This window comes from Sapajus apella, unplaced genomic scaffold (genome assembly GCF_009761245.1).
Source record: "Sapajus apella isolate SASKATOON/1434 unplaced genomic scaffold, GSC_monkey_1.0 scaffold5, whole genome shotgun sequence".
NCBI lineage: Eukaryota > Metazoa > Chordata > Mammalia > Primates > Cebidae > Sapajus > Sapajus apella.
The window spans coordinates 30,848,541-30,868,235 of record NW_022436945.1 but is presented as its reverse complement, the minus strand read 5'-3'; the positions used below and the strand labels follow the sequence as shown (position 1 = coordinate 30,868,235).

The 19,695-nt window shown below is 40.0% G+C and overlaps 1 protein-coding gene across 15 annotated transcripts in view; it reads right to left on the bottom strand.

The window, feature by feature from the left end:
- LIMCH1 (LIM and calponin homology domains 1) overlaps positions 1-19,695 on the bottom strand; it is a 349,916-nt gene that overhangs the window by 98,416 nt on the left and 231,805 nt on the right. For all 15 annotated transcript variants that reach the window (XM_032274031.1, XM_032274032.1, XM_032274035.1 and 12 more), the window contains 2 exons: positions 5,066-5,172; positions 276-306 (listed from right to left, as the gene is read on the bottom strand). In XM_032274031.1, the coding sequence (XP_032129922.1) occupies positions 276-306; positions 5,066-5,172 (138 nt within the window). The remainder of the gene's footprint in view (positions 1-275; positions 307-5,065; positions 5,173-19,695) is intronic.

Sequence of the window (19,695 nt, the reverse complement as noted above, 5' to 3'; positions counted from 1 at the left end):
TGTTTAAGAAACTGAATCAGAAACAGAGCACGAGCTTTCACTTGTTTATTTCTGGATTGAACACTTATCTAAATAAAGAGAACCACCACCACCCCAGCCCAACACATACACAATTTACTATTTTTATTTCTATCATGGTCATTAATTATTCTATCAAATAAACATACACTTTTTTCTAAGGACTTTTATCAGCAAGACATATGAGAAGCATTGAATTTAGCTAAATTTTACACTTGAACCACCAAAGATATAAGTTTGGAAGTTAAAACACTTACATTTTTCAGCTTCCTGCTATAATCAAGGCTCCTAGTCAAGGAAAGGGAAAAGAAAATATTGTCAGAATAGCAGATTCTATATTGTGATCTTTCCTTAAACACCACTAAGATGTACTTGAAGCTAACATATATAATGAAATCAGAAGAATGTATTGTTTTTTAAAGCTTGAGTTTCGTGATTTTGGGCAATGAAAAAAATTACTTAGAAAACAAAATGTAGATGGACAATGTAGGTGGGATTAACGTTCCACAGTACACTATGACAAGATGATGCTTTATAACATCTGGAAACTGAAGAAGTCCGATTCGAACAAGGAATGTTCATAGTTGTGTTCTCAAAGATTAACCATTGAAGATTCTGCCTTGATTCTAGACCACTGTCAAACTGAAATCTGACTACACCTCCAAAATCTTCATGCAAGTATTTTTAACACAGGTCTGAAAATATGTGTACAAGAAGAAATCCTACCCAAATATTTGTTCTTTTCTGCTCTGGACATAAATTAGCACTGAGAGTAAGCCACAAGCAGGAAAATATGCTTGTTATGTTCAAATATACACACATGCAGGCTCAAATATCCACCCATGTTTACTCTCTAACTATAAACAAGAAACCTACTTTGAAATATTCATACAATTAAATATAAGAGTTCCTGCAAAATTATTTCAAAGTTTTTTTTAACATGTCAACAAATAAACACCAGAAAAAAACAGACTCTGCATTTTTTTTTTTCACAGTAACTTCAGTGAGAGGGAGGGAGAGTAAGTCCATCACATAAACCAGTCAAGAATTCCTTAAAGTATTTAAACTCTGATTCCTTCATTGCAGCATATTCTGACCTAAAGCAAACAATTTTAAGTCCATTGAAATGTGAAGAAATAGAAAACAAGGTAGTATACCATGGAAATAAACCCATCAACAAGGACTTAGATTCAAAGAAGTATTAGCCCAGTTTGCATTTGATTAAGAAAATGTTTTCATGTTTCTGTTTTTAATCGGAAAAAAAAATGAGATGTCCTTATCTGCTAGCTTTTGTTTGTTTGTTTGTTTTTTAATTTAAGAAAGAAACCAGGTTTGTAAAAACCTATAAACGATTTGAAACTTTCATGGAAAACATATTTAAAATAGGGAACATAAAACTTTTTTTGCATTGATGATAAAAGTTCACTAAGACTTTGACCCAGTGCTAAAAATTACACCTGGTACATAGTAGAAGCTCACAAAATATTTGCTGAATGACTCCAACCTAGCAATCCATTATGTGGAAATACTTCCAAATTTTTACAGAGACATTCATGAGCTATCCAGAGCCTATGTACGTTTTCATCCAGTTGCTTTGATTCCCTGGAATGATACTTGCTGTGTGCCTGTCTAGATTACACTTTCAATTCCATCAGGGTTGTCTGGCATCCATTACAGGTACAGTTCACTAAATTATACATCATGCAGTAATCACTCGCAGGCTTTCCCTCTTTTTTTTTTTTTTTTTTGTCTAATCTACTTATTTAAAAAAAAAAAAAAAAAAGAAACAACCACACACACACAAGAAAAACTACCTACCATGAAAGCTAAATGAAGGAGTATTTTCTAAAACAAAATTTAAGAAAACCATCCAAATCTCCTCTGTGGGATCTATATGTTACTGCTTCTGCTAATAATTGGTGGCAATGAGGTGCTCTCTGTGTTTATGGATGTCCTGCTCAACTCTCAGAGGGACAACAGAGAAATACAGCAGTTCTACTTTAACTACCTTAGTTTACAAAATTTGCAAATGTTACCAGCACTCCCTGCACAGGGCCAAATGCAACCAGCATCACTTATTAAAACTACATGAAATCCGATAGTTTATTCCATACTCTACTCTTTCCTAAAACTAGAAACAAATTTCTAAGTACTGTAAATGTATAGCATCATTTTAAGATAAAATTCTTTATGTTCTTTGAAATATTCATACAGTGAACTATTTTTCCTCCGTAATGATTCTGAGTTCAACATCATACCCTATTTGTGTACTGCCATGCCCACCACACACGTCCTTACACATTATCCTTCAACCACACCAGTTACTTTTCCTTCTTTTAAACATGAAGCTTGTTGTTCCTCTTCCCCAGCCTTTGTACCTGCTCTTTCTCTGTCCTGAATGCCCCACAGATCTTCCCACAGCCTGTTCTTCCTTCCCATTCATGTCTCAGCCCCCAGCGCTCAGCCAAAATGCTAGCGCTTCAGAGAGGCCACCCTCTCCACCTCTGGACTGGCCACTGTCTTTCGCTTATCACTGTTTATTTTCTTCTCAGCACTTATCATTTTCTGCAATGATCTCCTTTGTTTACTTCTTTGTTTCTCGTTTCTTGACACTGGACTGTAAACTTCACATGAGCAGAAGACCTTGGCTATCTGAGTTCATTCTATTTCTCTAGTGATGAAAAAAAAGTATCTAACACAGAGAAGCTGCTCAGCAAACATTTGCTGAATGAATGAATGAATGAATGAGCGAATGAATGAATGAATGAAAACTGCCAGGGTCATGGGGGAATGTGATGGAAAAGTATTGCCTAAAGAAAACAAGAGGTGGGGAGCAGTGGCTCACGCCTGTAATCCCAGCACTTTGGGAGGCTGAGGCAGGCAGATCACGAGGTCAGGAGTTCAAGACCAGTCTGGCCAACATGGTGAAACCCCATCTCTACTAAAAAAATGCAAAAATTAGCTGGGCATGGAATTTTGGCATAATTCCAGCTACTTGGGAGGCTGACGCAAGAGAATTGCTTGAACCAGGATCCAGGAGGCGGAGGTTGCGGTGAGCCGAGATTGTGCCACTGCACTCCAGCCTGGGATACAGAGTGAGACTCCATTTCATAAAAAAAGAAAGAAAATAAGAGTGCTCAAGTGAAGGAAAAATTACGAAAATGAGGAGAAGAAATACAAAAGGAGAGATGGATGGAAAGGCAGGGTTTAAAAGGGAGGGAAGGCAGAAGGAAGAAAAGGAAACAGAAAAAAAAAAAGGAAAAATCAAAAGGACAGGAAAACAAAAAGATGATACAGTAACTAAGAAGGGACTGTGTCCATGTGTCACTTGCCTACGTGATTTTTTCCCCTTTAGGTTTCTTTCCAAGTCTTGATTTAAAGTCTCTTTCCTTACAAGTCGCCTGTTCCATCTTCCCTTAATTGCACTGGGCAAGCTTTACCTAGAATCATACCAGATGGAATATTCTGTCCAGTTTCAATTTTTAGATGAATACCTGCAGGCTGCTGAAGAAAGGAGCTTAACCAGGGCTTCAGATCTAGCGAGCAGCAGACCTAGGGCTAGATCCCAATTTTCCTGATGCCCAGTTTTTTGTAGATAAACAATAAAGATGATATGAGTTCTGAATTTTTAAAGCCAATCAGGCTCAGAATTCTCCTGGTTTAGTGACATACTGATTTTAAATGGCCCTAAAAAACAAAATGAATGCAGCTGCAGACACTGTTGAAGTGACCTTTCCTTCACCCTCCAAGCAATGTGTGTGTGACTAATTATCACCTACGAAGCTGCACAGTTACTGTTGCTTCTGGTCACTTGCCACCAGGTGAAACTACGAATGGGAGATGAGACAGAACCTAAAACGATTTCCTAAAGGGAACAATGGTTTACAGAGGCTAGATCTAGGTACGATAATAAATGGGGCATGTGATGACCAAGATGAGGTTTACAGTGCTTTCCATATTCAAATATCCTATTTTTATTGTTATTTTTTTACTTAGCTAAAAGTTTTCCATGAGAAGTATTAAGGAATGGAACATTGATAACAGAAAAGTAATTTTAGACAATAGATCACCACTGACTCCCCAGTATTCCCAGGCATGAATCATAAAATCCAATATAAACCCCAAACTTTGTTTTATCCAGTAGTTCTCATTTTTTTCCTATTTTTTCTCATCCTTTTTTTTTTCTAATCAAGATCATCAAATAGTATAAACTTAATAGCTCTGAATTTTGGCACTCTCCTTTTTCTGTTCTTCCATGATAAAATGACTCCAAAAACAATCAAAAGAAGAAAAGTTACCAATTCACAGAGCCTATCTATGTAACTGTGTTTATTATTCAGGCATATCCATGTCAAACATTATTTGACTAAAGTGGAAAATGTTTTATATGAAATCAATAGGAATTGAAGAACTTCTAAACTACAGGAACGTTATCTCTGCCATCTCATACTCTGGTCACAAGCTATTTCTTTACAGGAAGTACACTGCTGTCTCTTACTGTGACATTCTGCTCCAAGAATTCTGTGGCCCAAACAGGGCTCACTAAGTAGATATAGTTAAAGTGCCAATAACCCATCTTCAAAGAACTTGATCGCTGACACACAGGAGAAAACAGAAATGTAAATGAAGCAAGTTCTCCATAATCTAATGCCTTCCTTGCATAACAGAGCTCAGATCTGTTTACCTTCCAAGCTTATTCAAATGCTCAATTGGTGCCAATAAATTTTTTTTGTCTAACACTCTAGTTCTGTGTCTATTTCTTTCTTGCCTCTTTGTTAAGCTTTAATTAACATTTTTCTCCATCTCTTCAAAGTTCTAACTCTATACGCAAGATTTTTGCATTCAAAAAATTATGTTTGATTAGAATGAAAGCTCTGCACAGAGGGAAAGCCAATGTGAGTTGTTTCGAAAGTTGACTTTTATCTTCACATTTTTATTTTATTAAGCATAACCAATTCTCTGTCTCTTAGAACTTACAACATCATCACAAAATTGCAAATCAAACTATAAAGGAGTTTCCCGTTAACATAAATCACGCTTTACTTACTTGACTGTTACTCTGTTGGATGTATCCTGGAGGTCACTCGGGTCAAAAAGTTGAGATTCTTTTAGGCCGAGCTCTTTACAACCTCTCAAGAATAAGATAATATTGTCCTAGAAGGAAGAAAAGAAATCCAAGTCGATATTACCTTAGATTATCTTTATGAACCAGTCCTTCCCAAGGTGCTGTAGGGATACCAGTCACTAAGGCAGCGGTCAGGTATAAATCATGGCTTGCATTAACAAATCACACTTTGTTAGGAAATGCCAGATAAACAGGCACTTCAAACTTCCAAACCCAAGGCCATGCCAGATTCATTTTTTCCCTTTAGCTTGACACATTGAAAAAAAAAAAACTACCTAAAAACAAACAAACAAACAAAAACAGGTATTCCCTATTGCTTCTTTGTCCATATCTTGTTGCCTAGAATGACTGAAATTTTTTTTTAAAAGGGGGTTTTCATCTTCAGCAAGTTTTTCTTCTTAATTGATCTTCTAAAATGTATTCTTTATGTATTTTACATCCTTTATGATTTTAATACCTCTTTGTGGACTATAAACTGAGTTAAACGCAAAAAAAAAAAATCTAGACAATTAAAATGATAAAAAAGAAGGATAGGGAAGGCTTTTAAAATAATAATGCAAAAGACTGTCAAGAAAGTGAAATTTTCTCTAGCAGATACAAACTTGCTTTGAATTGGTGGGCAACATTGACAATTAAGGAGGGGTCTGTCTTCCTCTATTTAAGTCATTAAGAACAAACACATGGTTCTGAAAGGGATTGCAAATTGTGGGTCATCCTTCTGGAACTCCAGGATGTCAGTCAAGAGATTTATGTTACAAGTCTCTAATGGTCGCCTTCCTAAAAGACTTCTGGGCCGGGTGCTGTGGCTCACGCCTGTAATACTGGCACTTTGGGAGGCCAAGGTGGGTGGATCACCTGAGGTCAGGAGTTCAATACCAGCCTGGCCATCATGGTGAAACCTCACCTTTATAAAAAAAAAAAAAAGAAAAAAAAGACTTCTGAAGGTGCTAACTGACCTCATCAGCTATGGAAAACTACAGGATAGGGAAGGTCAGCTCCAGAAGCCAGAGTGATGTGAATTCATCTAAATGCTATGAGAAAGATGCTACAAAAATCTGAAATGATGATGGTGATTACAGAAGCATATATTGACCCATGTGCAATTCAACTTAGTGAACAGAAAAGATATTTCCCAGTTACCCAGTTTGTAGACAGGGTTCTAAGATAACACTCAAGAATCTTGCCCCCAAGGTACACACCTCTCCTTGAGTGCAAGTGAAATCTGTGAATATGATGGGATGTCACTCTGTGATATGTCACTAGCAAGTTGACTTGGAATTAATCAAAAGAAAGATTATCTGATTGGGCCTGACCTAATCAGGGAAGCTCTTAGAAGAAGGTGAGGTCAGAATTCATGCTGGCCATGAATTCTATAGCTGCGAGGAGATGAATTCTGTTAACCACATGAGCTTGGAAGAAGCTTGGAAGATGTTCAGATAGGATCTGAGCCCACACTAACACTTTGATTTCAGTCCTGTGAGACCCTGAGCTAAAAACTCAGTCACACCATGTCCAGACTTCTGACATTCAGAAAAAGAGAGGTAACCAATAGCTATTAAATTACACAGCAATAAAAAAATAATATATCCAGGCTCAAAATAACAAGAGCAATAGCAATAAGTTGCAAACCTTTCTATAGTTCTTATTATTCACCATGCATTATTCCAAGAACTTGACATATATTAGCTCATTTAATTCCTACATAACTTTATAAATGATTTTTACAGAGGAGTGATCTAAAGCACAGATTAAGCGAATTGTCCAAGATCACACACTCCCCAGAGGATAGAGGTATAAAACAACATGGCTTATGTGAGGAACTCAAGCATAAAATCTGAGGCCAGCACCAAAGAAAGATGAGGCTATGCAGGTAGAGGCTGATCACAGAGGCCTTAAAGGCCATGGAAGGCAAGTTGCAGAATGTCACAGAGGGGCTGTATCTGAGAAGTGAAAGCCCAGATCTATGGTGAAATGATATTGTTGTGCGTGGGGTTGGGGGAAGGTAGATGGTGTGAAGGAAGTATTAAAAAGGAACAAGGCCAGGCGTGGTGGCTCATGCCTGTAATCCCAGCACTTTGGGAGGCCAAGGCAGGTGGATCATGAGGTCAGGAGATCAAGACCATCCTCTCTAACACGGTGAAACCCCATCTCTACTAAAAATACAAAACATTAGCCAGGCATGGTGGCACGTGCCTGTAGTCCCAGTTACTAGGGAGGCTGAGGCAGGAGAATTGCTTGAATCCGGAAGGCGGAGGTTGCAGTGAGCTGAGATAGCAACACTGCACTCCAGCCTGGGCCACACAGTGAGACTGCACCTCAAAAAAATAAAAAAAAAGGAACAAGGTGAGAGAAAGGGAGACCAATAAGGAGTTACGATAACCTTCTTTTCCCCCAGTGAGGGTGCCTTCATCCCAGGATGTTTCCTTTCTGTGTAAAGCCTTGTTCCTTTATAATAGGCAAGAGATACCATCCTTCACAAGACCTCTTGGAGGCTGATAGTCAGCCAGCTGGTCAGAGCAAGTCTGGAGTCACCTACACCCTCGCCAATTTCTCCTTCAGCTACTTTCCACATTTTTAAATGAACAAATGTAAGAGTTCCCTCCCATCCCCTGAGTTTTACAGTTTTCTGCTTTCTCAGCCATATATGTTTCATTGATTAACCCTGTCCTAAGGTAGAAAAGAAAGGGAAAGCAAGGAATGAAAAAAGTGGTACTACTGGGTCCCTTTTACAGGACTCAGATTTTCTAGTTTTGCATTGATCATCCTGTTACTGAATTTAAAGATAACATCTTTCCTTCCAAAAAATGTATTTTTTCCCAGTATTTCAGTTATTTGAAATAAAATTGTTTTCAATCCCTTTTCTAGTTAACTTTGTTATCACACAGACATACCGATTTATCAGTGATTTTAGCTATGCCAACCACACTGGTCTTACTTGTTTCCAGGCTTGTCTTTACTTAGTACTGAGACTTCCAATTTGGGCCACATCATTTTCCAGAGACAGAAAAATCTTCTCCCTGGAATTTTTGCTTTTCTTATTGCCAGTGGAAAAAGTATCTGTGGCTGTTTATTTGGTATGTTTACATGTAAATGATTGGTTAGCAAAATGACAGAAAAAGTAGAAGAAATAAAAGTCACCTACTTTATTATTATTGGCATATTTATGAGCACATACAAAGATAAAAATTGGTACAATAAAGTATTGCTAAAAACTGGGAAAGTATTTTGTCAATATGAGAATCAGAGCTTGCTGGCTAATTCTTTTTTTTTTTTTTTTTTTTTTAGATGGAGTTTCACTCTGTCACCCAGGCTGGAGTGCAGTGTTACAATCTCAGCTCACTTCAGATTCCACCTCCTGAGTTCAAGTGATTCTCCTGCCTCAGCCATCCAAGAAGCTGAGACCACAGGTGTGTACCACCATGCCTGGCTAATTTCTGTATTTTCAGTAGACATAAAGTTTCACCATGTTGGCCAGGCTGGTCTCAACCTCAAGTTATCTGATGGCCTTGACGCTGCAAAGTGCTGGGATTACAGGCATGAGCCATCATGCCCAGCTGGTAAATTCTTTTTGAAAAGGCTTTAAAAAAATTTACTTATTATTCTTAAGAAAACAGGTTAAAGATTGGTGAAGTCTTTAGATATCAGATCATTATGGCAAATTACATGGGGCACTTAATAATATAAACTAAATATTTGTAGCTTACATTCTTCAGGCATTTACCATCTATCTACCTGGTCTGTTCTGAGGATGTACATGGATTATTTCATTTATTTTCAAAACAGCCATACACAGCAGGCACTGTTATTGTCTCCATTTTCTAGAGGAGTAATTGAGGCACAGGGAGGTCATGTACCATACCAGTCACGCCGCTACTAAATCCAACTCCCAATTAACTCCACGCAGCAAGAAAAAAAAAAGTTTCCCCAGATGTTAAAAATCTAAGTCTGAAAAGCAGCAATTCCTTTTCCCACCTCTCCAAGTTTCCAGGTACCCTATTCTTAATTCAGCCTTCCTGACATTTCCATCTTAGTTCTTTTTTTCTTGTCTTTTCTCTTTCTCTATGATGTTCCTCCTCCTTGCCTCCCACCAGCACACAAACACACATATATGTGCACCCTCTTACTTGCGTGGCTTCATGACTCTCAAATGTTCCACTGGCTCTAGCCTTGAACAATCTTGAGGATACCACATTCAAAAAATGGGTGCACTGCTCACTTAAAATTCCACCGTTCAGGAACAGTAAATAAACCCTCTAACTACCCAATGAGGCAACTCCAAACCAAAGAGTGGCTAGTACAGATCCAGGTGAGTCTTCACTAGGGACTGCAAGTATCCTTTGATTGGCCTTTAAGCTCTGAGTCCTTTCTCCCCAGAGGAAAGCAAAGGCTGAGTGTTGATGCTCTCTAGGAATCATTTGACACCACAATAAAGGACAAGACCTGTGACCAGCACATAGTCCCCTAAGAGGTGACTGAATGTGGCCCCCAGATTCTCAACAAGGTGCTCCTCCTATGTGCATCCCAGATGCACACACCCGCCCTTGAACACCACGCTATGTCCAGCACAGAGGCTGCAAACACAAAAGCTTTGTGCTGCCAGCCAGCCCAAACAATTTGGGCTAGAAGATTTAAATAACTGCAGGTCTGTTTCCAGCTTCTTGCTACAACCTAATGATGCTGGAGCAGAGCCAGGCCCCGGGCAGGAGAAAAGCCAGAAGGAAGAGCCACTCAGCCAAGAGCTAGCAAGGGTACCCACTGGAGCAAGCAAGGACTGTGCCTTTAATTACATAAAATGCATCCTGTGAATTCTCATCTGCCTTGCTCTTCACAGAGATTTTTCCACATTTGCAATTTCAAGCAAAACCCACATCTTAGTGTGTTAACTTTGGAAGTCAAGCACTAAAAGTATCTCAATCCCAAGGGAAAAGAAGTACAAGACACTGTTTTTCTATAATGGCTATATATTTAGCTCTTACTATCGTGGAGCTAACAAACCCATACATCACTGGAACAAGCTTTTAAATGACTCTTCAAAAGTCAATGTCATGCAAAACAAAAATAATGATCAAAGACATCATGCCCAAATGCAATGTATGACCTTTGATTGGACCCTAGATCCCAAAGGAAAAATTAAATAAGGCTGCAAAAGTCTAATTTAAATATGAACTGCATATTGGATGATATTTTTGAATGAATGGTAATTTTTTAGGTGTGATTATGATGTTGAATTTACATGACAGACTGCCTTTATTTTTAAGCATCCATATGAATTATTTAGGGGTGAATTATCATAATGTCATAACATAACTTTCAAATGGTTCAAAAAAGTATGCATGTATATATAGGTTCGCACGTGTGGGAGAACGGAGAGAGAGAGAGTGTCAGTATGTCTGCCTGCCTGTGAAGAAAGGGATAAAGCAAACACTGAAGTAGTAACAAGCAGTGATCTAGATCAAGGGTCAGTAAACTTTTTCTATAAAAGGTCAGACGGTAAATTTTTTAGGCCTTGTAGGCCATATGGTGGTCTCTGTTAAAATAATTCAACATTGTTGTTGTAACCAGATCATAACCATTCAAATGTGTGTGTGTGTATTCTAACAAACTTCATTTACCAAAGCAGGCATTGGGTGAATTTGGCCCACAGGCTGTAGCTGGCTGACCCCACATTCAGTTATTCGCCATACCATTCTTTCCATTTTCTATATGTTTGAGATCTTTCCCAAAAAGGGCTGTGAGAAAGGTTCTTAAGTTTCTAAAAGATATATTCAACTAGGTAGGTTGTAACTTCACTGGCAAAAATCTATTCCACAAAATTCAAGGAAAAATGGTTGCTACCTCAGAGATGACCACTGCAAAGTCATGGAGGTAAATGCTCAGGTGCTACTGATGGAAACTTGCCATTTCTGGCTAATTGGCAAGTACTGTATAATATGAGTCTCAATTCAACAGAGAAGCATAACATAAAGTTCCTTAAAGAGTCTAGTTTGTACTAGACTACTATTAATATATGGATTTATACCACTGTTTATGTAACTTCCATGCATTAAACCCTCCTTGTTCATGGGCCAGTGGTTTCTCATTTCATTGATTTGTGGGCCTGCCCTGCGTATGAAAATATTCCCAAAGGGCTATGGGTGAGACCTGAGCTTGCTACCTTCCCAGGGCCTCTTACTCTAAAGACATCCTTGCAACTCACTCTCTTTCCTTTCTCACTCCAAAGCCAAGCTGAGAGAATAGCCCAGGATGTTCTCTACCTCCATAGTGCAGCAAAGTTCCGACATGTAGCGAGTGCCCACTAAATATTTAAATAAACTCAACTCAATGTGCTACTTACTCTTCTATGTATCTGTAACAATGAATAAAACAGAATTCCTTAGTCTTCACAATCCATGCAATAACTGGAATTGTTCAAGATACACATAAACAGAGTTCTGACATCAAATTAGAAAACAGAAATAAGAGAAGAACAAATGTATTAAGGAACAGGGCACAAATAGCTTTTCCAGTTAGAATTCCAGCCTTGTCTTCCTCTTAGCTATGTGTCCTTGGGGATAGTTCCTAACCTTTCTGATCCTCAGATGTCTAATCTGTAAGGCGAGGGATGCTATCAACTTGCAGGGATGTCAAAATTACAAAAAATAAACATTAAGAGCACAGCTCAGTGTCTGGCATCTTCTGGACATTCTCCTGTATGGAAGTTAGTAAGATATTCTTGTTCACTCAGGTCAAGAAAGGACCATGGAAGATGCATTGATGTAGAATAGTTTGTCCATCTATGAAAAATAGGCACAGTGTGTAGGTATACCCCTTGTCAGTTACATAGGAGATGGCAAAAAAAAAAAAAAGAAAAAAAAAAAGATAGCTCCTGCTCTTGTTACTTAGTTGTTATTAACCACCAGCTTGGCAGTTTTATATACAAACAGCCTCAAATTTAGGAGCAGGCTAAGTTCACTGGTAAGGTAGTTGCCTCTAAGTCGCCATTTGTAATTATCCTACAGAAATAAATGTTTGCATGGTGGTTCAAAGTTCAGATCAGAAAAGCCTACTTCATCCAAAATATACATGAAGGAGTGCAGGAATTACATGATGGAACCTAAAAGCTAGGCAGAACATTTCACTGGGAAAATATTTGGAGATGCCAGGTGCACATCTCCTCTGACTATAGTTGGATCAAGGATTCCAGCAGCTACAGAAGAGGTTTCCTCACCCCATGGCAGTGCTATAGGAGGGAGAAGAAGGAGCAGGAAGGGGCCTCATCTAAGCCTTTCTTTCTCTTTTCTTCAGAAGGCAAGCAAGAAGCTCCTTGCTACCTTTCCCTTTCTTCAGCTGTCATTTCCATCTGCAAAAAGGTTTCTCTTCTTCCGTTATCTCCTGCACAGAACAAGCAGCTTTCTGGCTCTGGGGCAGACACCCTGCATTTGGTAGCTCTATGGAAAGCAGACAGGGAATGAGAAGCTCCCTTCTGTGCCCAACCTTCTTGGCTTTATTTCTTTTACCCCATTAGGGAAAGATCAACATGATCATGGATTTGGGTTCGCAGAAAATGAAGGGAATACTCATGTGGATTTCAAATGAATCCAGACACCTTTACTGCCAGATATTTCAAATGCAAAATATACATATATAAAGCATCCATATAATTCTCAGTTTTTATAAATGAAAAGACTAGGTGGAAAATATTAAAACATAAACTAGAATTACCTCAGCTGAAGTTCTCATTTTTATACATTTTCTATAACAAGTATTTGCTTTAAAAATCTTAATAAGGCCCAGGTGCAGCGGTTTATACCTGTACTGCCAGTGCTTTGAGAGGTCGAGGCAGGGGGATCCTTTGAGGCCAGAAGTTCAAGACCACCCTGGGCAACAGAGCAAGACTCTCTCTATAAAATGTTTTTAAAAAATTAGCTGGGCATGGTGGGGCATGCCTGTAGTCCCAGCTACTCAGGAGGCTAGGATGGGAGGATCGCCCGAGCCCAGGAGGTAGAGGCTGCAGTGAGCTATGATTCCACCACTGCACTTCAGCCTGGGCAAGAAAGCAAGACCTTGTCTCAAAAAAAAAAAAAAAAAAGAGGATGAGAAAAGAAAAGGAAAAAGAAAGAAATCTTAATAAGGACTAGCATACCTCAAAAAGACGTGCAGATTTGCAAGTGTATCATAGAAGACTCAGATCTTGTTAGGAAATCCATAACCAACACTAATGTTACTCTCTTCTACCTGTAAGACTTTTTTTTTTCTTTTAAACATGGTTTTGGTTAGGTTTTCTGCATTTGAAGCAAACTCCCTTTAACAGAAATGCAATTAAGAAACTCAGAAGTTAAGGAATACATTACCAAAATATCTCCAGGAACTTACCCCATAATTAATATTACTTGGGGATTTCCTGCAACTGCCGTGTGTTCACAGTTGCTGCCTTAGCCTGAACAGGTAACAGCCACACTCCAGTGGCTGGCCCATGTCCAACAACAATCAGCACTTGCCAGACTTTCAATGCATTTCTATTTGCCAGGAGCACTTAATGAGGATGCCAGCTCTTCCACTGAGAGAAAAGAGCAAATCACTCTGCCTGGGGGAATTCTGGGGAGGTTTGACCCAGAAGGTGGCAACTGGGTGGCTGCTTGAAGAAGAAGCAAACATTTTATGGATGGGAAATGAACAGAAGAGCAGTGGATCATGGGAGAGAAAGTGGGGGTGGGAGGGGAAGAGAACTATGAAAGGCGAGACAGAGGAGGGCGGTGAGTGTCCTGCTAAAGATCTGGACTGTTCTTTAGGCAGTGGGGAAGCCAGACCAGTTCATGAGAACAGGAGTCCTGGGATCCTAGCTTTGTTTTGGGAAAAGATGTCAGGTGTAGCGGGAGAGAGCCAATGGGTGGAGAAGAGGGTCCATTTAAGAGGCTACTATAAGATCCCAGGCCTGGAGTGGTAGCTCGTCCCTGTAATTTCAGCACTTTAGGAGGCAGGCAGATTGCTTGAGCCCAGGAGTTTGAGGCCAGCCTGGGCAATGTGGAGAAACCTTATCTTTACAAAATAAAAAAATTAGTTGGGCCTGGGGGTGTGCACCTATAGTCCCAACTACTCGAGAGGCCGAGGTGGGAGGACGGCTTGAACCTAGGAGGCAGAGGTTGAAGCGAGCCATGATAGTGCCACTGCACTCCAGCCTGGGTGACACACTCTCTCAAATTAATTAATTAATTTTAAAAGTGTCCAGGGAGAGCTAAACCAGAGGAGTAAGATGTGAGCATCTCTCTTTGGATTGGCCATTGAGTGGATGTGGGAATAGAGGATGGGGGCAAAGATGGGGTTTCAGGTAATGCCAAGGTTTTTAAGCCATTTAGATCATCCTAAGGAACAGGAGCAAGAAGAGATTTGTGAGGAAGGGAAATAAATTGGGAGCACTCTATATTCAGAAAGCCACAGCTCATCGGGGACTTACATTTGGGATTGGATTTGAGAGGTAAGGCCCCGGCAGAATAAGTAGGTTTGGAAATCACCAGCCCAAGAACACGAGAGAAGCTGAGGGAAGGCAGGATATTTCCTGGGAGAGGTCAGACAGAGAACGAGCGAGGCTTACCCAGAGCCATCATTGACACGTAAAGGACAGTTAGAGGAGGATGAATTCATTGTGCCTGAAGAAGAGGAAACATAAGCAGGAGGAGAACCAGGGAAGACAGTGCCAGGGAAGACAGACAGGAGCATTGTTTCAGGGGGCACTGTGTGTCTGGAGTCAAATGCCACCACACCACACTGAGGACCCCAGCTCTGGCCGTTTCTGGATGAATAACCTAACCCTTCTCTGCCCCAGTTTCTCTTCTAAAAGCCTGTGTCCGTACAAGTCCTATAGGACCTGTTACCCACTACGTTTCTGATCACATCTCTGAGGCTCTCCCCAACCCACCTCCCCTGATGCAGCTTCAGCCAGGCACCCTGCTCACTGGTCCTCAGACATGCCAGGTGAGCTCCCGCCAGGGTCTTTGCACGGCTCTCCCACTCTCTTTTAACCTAGATATCACCTGGAATATTTGGAGCATAAGACGTAAACGCTCTTCCTCTTTGACCTTAGTCCCTCACTTTCCAGGATTCTCATTCTTTCGCTCCTGTAACACCTGCTCTTTCATTTCCAGACTTTGCCCTTTTTTCTCAGTCCATTTCTCTCTCCCTTTGCTGCCTTATTCCTTCTGTGATACAGTCTAGACCACTTAGACCACTGCCTGTAGCTTCAGCCTTCCCACCTCTTCGTCATTCTATAAGAGAACAGGGACTAGGAAGAGGAAATAGCACAGGTGGAGCAGTGAGCCTGGGACAATGAGCCCTGGCATCTAACCCAGTCAGCTCTTGCCTCCACTGGAAGAAGAATCAGCCACATGCCTATGTGGAGGGACTCCTGACCCCTCACTCCTCCTCTCCTAAGTTGCTTTGGGAGAAGAAATGGGACATTCCCTGCTCAGCCATTTCCTTTCCGTAAAGACGGGCTGTTGGTCTCTGCCATGTGGTAAGGGGCCTCTCTGCCGGGGAGGCCTGTGGTTGCCCAGCTGTGCCAGATATGGGTGGATAAATTCATTTAATTCGGGATTGAAGATTGGCAAACCCACTTGGTTGAAGCGCTAAACCCATGTTCTCCAATTTGCTCCATGAGAAGTCAAGATGATATTGTGATCTCTGTCTGATTCCCATGTTTATGTCTCAGATGGAAGGGGAAGAGAAGAATATTATTTATCACTCTCAGTCCCTAACACTTGACTCCCAGTGCTACTGCACATTCTGCTGCTATGATTGGGCCTGGAGCTGCTACAAATTTATGAGCTCCCACATCAGTGAGCTCCTGGATCCACTTGTTAATCCTTCCAGGCATCCTTGGTCAGCCCCCCTTCCAACCTTGGAAGACGTGACAACAAGCCTCCTCTACTTTCTTCCACCTCTCTGCCATGTCTTCACCTTCTTCTTGCTCACAAATGTCATTAGCTCCCCAGAGTTAAATCCCCTCGCTTCACCCATCCCCTATTCTGTACCTAAAAATGGCTTTTTAAAAAGAATATAAAGTTGGATATTTTAAGGTATTTTGAAATAATCTGTTACTGTTTTTTCAACAATGGGAGCAAAGTGTGAGTCTAGGTTAGAATGATGATGAGTCAGCGCTTAGGCTATGCTAACTTTAACTTTTAAAGCTTATTCAAAGGTATCAACGGCATACCTGCTGTTTAAAAGGTAGTATGTTAAGTGTTTTGAGCAGGAAGGGGTCATGAGAAGAGACTCTTATTTGCAAGTAAGAGAAATCCAGACGTAAATAGGCATATATTGGATTACAGAGTCCAGTACCACCCAGCAGGGTGCGGGGTGAGAATGTAGCTGACCCACTGAAACAGTTGGAAAGCAAGGCCTCAGGTATTGGGGACCTGGACTCACTTCATCTGTTGCCTGCCTATTCTGCACGTTGGCTTATTGGCTCTTGCTGTTCATGAGTTTCTTCCACATGAACCTGTAGTTCCCAAGCTTCATACATGAAGGCTGGCACCGCATCAGAGGACTGACGTCTTCTCACTTGCAGTTTGAAAAACATCCCAGGAAAAGACCCATATTGACCTGTCTAGGGTCAAGTTCCCTCCCACAATAGCTAATGAAAGAGGACAGAAGAGACTGTGAATCCTTGGTCAGGGAGGAGTAGAGGAGGAACAGTTTCCAAAAGAAGAAAAAAGTGACTCCCTAGGGCAGACAAAATCATCAACACTGGTTACACTCACAAAAGTGGATCAGATATAGATTTTCCTTTCACAGTTTTAGAATAGAATGCTGAATTACTACTATCATTTTTAGCATACAAATATAACTGATCAAATTGGTTTTGCTTTAAAAATATTCTTTTGGAAGAGTCCGTGCACTCAGTTGTAATGCTGCTTCCATTTCTTGAAGTCAACAGTCCTGATGTCAAAGAGGGCCAACTGCAAAATGAAGTGAGCCTACATTACTTAATTAACTGCTTGGAAGAGCTTTGGAAGCACAATTCCTTGCCAGTAGAACATATATTAATTCTTCTTTCCTCATAGGACAGTTAGGGAAATAGAGTGCCCAAACCCAAAGACTCCATTGGCTCTTGCGCCTTGGTTTTATCTCTTTCTGGATTCCAGACTCATGACCATCCATACGGCAGCTGTATCGCCTCTCAAGGACTTGGCATTCAAGCTCACTTGAGGCGCTATACTACAGTGCAGCCTAGCAGGAAAACTGTCTGGATTCCAAGGAATCTAACCCTCAAAAAATTACTGAACTATTCCCCAGGCGACTTAAACTAACCCTAAAACCTAATATATGCATTATTATATTATATTGCCAGATTGTTTTCCAACATAATTCACTAATGGCATTTTGGGAATTGAATGAAAACTACCTTTACTTATTTTAGAATAAAACTGCTTAAACCATCTATCATATTCCATTAAACGATTCCCATATATTTGACATGTAAAATATGACTGAGAGCAGTGATAAACTGTGGTCTGTGGATTGCTATGGGTTTGGTACTGGTCCATGATGAAATAACTGCAGAATTGAAAATAAGCATTTAGGCCAGGCGCAGTGGCCCATGCCTATAATCTGAGCACTTTGGGAGGCCAAAGCAGGTGGATCACTTGAGCCCAGGGGTTTGAGACCAGTGCAGGCAACATGATGAGATCTCATCTCTACCAAAAATACAAACATTAGCCAGGCATACGTTGAGGTGGGAGGATTGCTGGAGCCCAGGAGGTTGAGGATGCAGTGAGCCAAGATCATGCTACTGCACTCCAGCCTAGGTGACTGAGTGAGACTCTGTTTCAAAAAGAAAAAGAAAAGAAGCATTTAAAAACTGTTATAACAATTTGGTATTCTAGTCTCATTCAACTGTGTGATCAATAAGCTCATTTCACTGAACAGGGAGTATACTATTTTGAATTTTTTTCCAACCTGTGTGAGTCATATATTGTGCTGAACTGTGTAATCAATGGCAGTAGAATGAATCTGAGTTGGTTTGGAAGTTAAATAACAACAATAATAAAAGGCAAATCAAACACAATGAGATATCACTTCACACTCATTAGAATGGCTATTTAAAAAAAGACAGAAAAAAACAAGGTTGATGAGAATACAGAGAAACTAGAACAACTGTGCATTGCTGGTAAGAATGTAAAATGGTGTAACTGCTAGGGAAAACAGTTTGATGTTCCCTAGAAAAGTTAAATACAGGATTACAATATGATCCAGCAATCCCACTTTCAGGCATATACCCAAAAGAATTGAAAGCAGAGACTCAAATAGACACTTGCACACTAAAGTTTATAATGGCCAAATTGTGGAAACAACCCAAATGTTCATCAGCAGATGAACAGATAAACAAAATGTGGTCTATACATACAATGGAATAGTATTTAGTCTTATAAAGGGATGAAATTCTGATATATGCTACAATGTAAATAAATCTGGATGATATTATACTAAGTGAAATAAGCCAGACACAAAAGGACAGATATTGCAGGATTCCACTTATACATGAGGTATTTAGAGTAGTCAAATTCATAGAGACAGAAGGTAGAATAAAGGTTACCAGGGTCTGAGGTAGGGGTAGGGGATAAAGGATAGTTGTTTAATGAGTATGGAGTTTTAGTTTGTGATGACGAAAAAGTTCTCAAAATAGCGCTTAAACTGAATTCTTGTGTCCATCAATGTGATGTTATTTGGAAATAGAGTCTTAGGAAGTGATTAAGTCATGAGGGTGAGCCCTCATAAATGGGATTAGTGCCCTTTTAAAGGAGACCCCAGAGAGCATCCTTGCCCTTTCCACAACAGAGGGACATAGAAAGAAAATGGTCATCTATAAACCAGGAAGCAGGTCCTCACCAGATGCCAAATCTACCAGTGCCTTGATTTTGGACTTCCCAGCCTCCAGAACCGTGAGAAATAAAATCCTGTTGCTTATAAGCCACCTAGTCTACACTATTTTGTTATAGCAGCCTGAACAAACTAAGACAAATGGATAGAGGTGACAATTGCATAACACTGTGCATGTAACTTACTAAATTGTGCACCTAAAAATGATAAATTTTTTTAGGTATAAAAAATGCAAACAACAACAACAGCAACAGCAACAGTAACAAACACAACCCACAGTCCTAGAGGATATGTCCCAGAAGATTCTGGATCAAATAAAGTTTGCAAAATGCTGCATAAAATATTCCCCACTTGGAGTTCCTAATATTTAGACTAACAGTTCTGATAAAGTCTTACTAAGAGACTCTTAATTTTAACTCAGCTTTTCCTAAACGTATTGGACTTTAGAATCCCTTTTTCCATCATGCACCTTTTAATATCTCATAAAGCACAGTTTAAGAAATGCTGAGCCAGATGAACTACTGAAACACAGTTTATATTTTCACATCATATTCAAACAAGGGTCAAATACATCACACTTTGGTTGTGGCTCATCATCTAAAACTGTCAATTTCCAATCCATTTCTACACTGGCAATGCCAACCCCCAAGGCACATGAGACAAATAGAAGTCAAACATCAAGGTCTGATTCATCTCTGCAT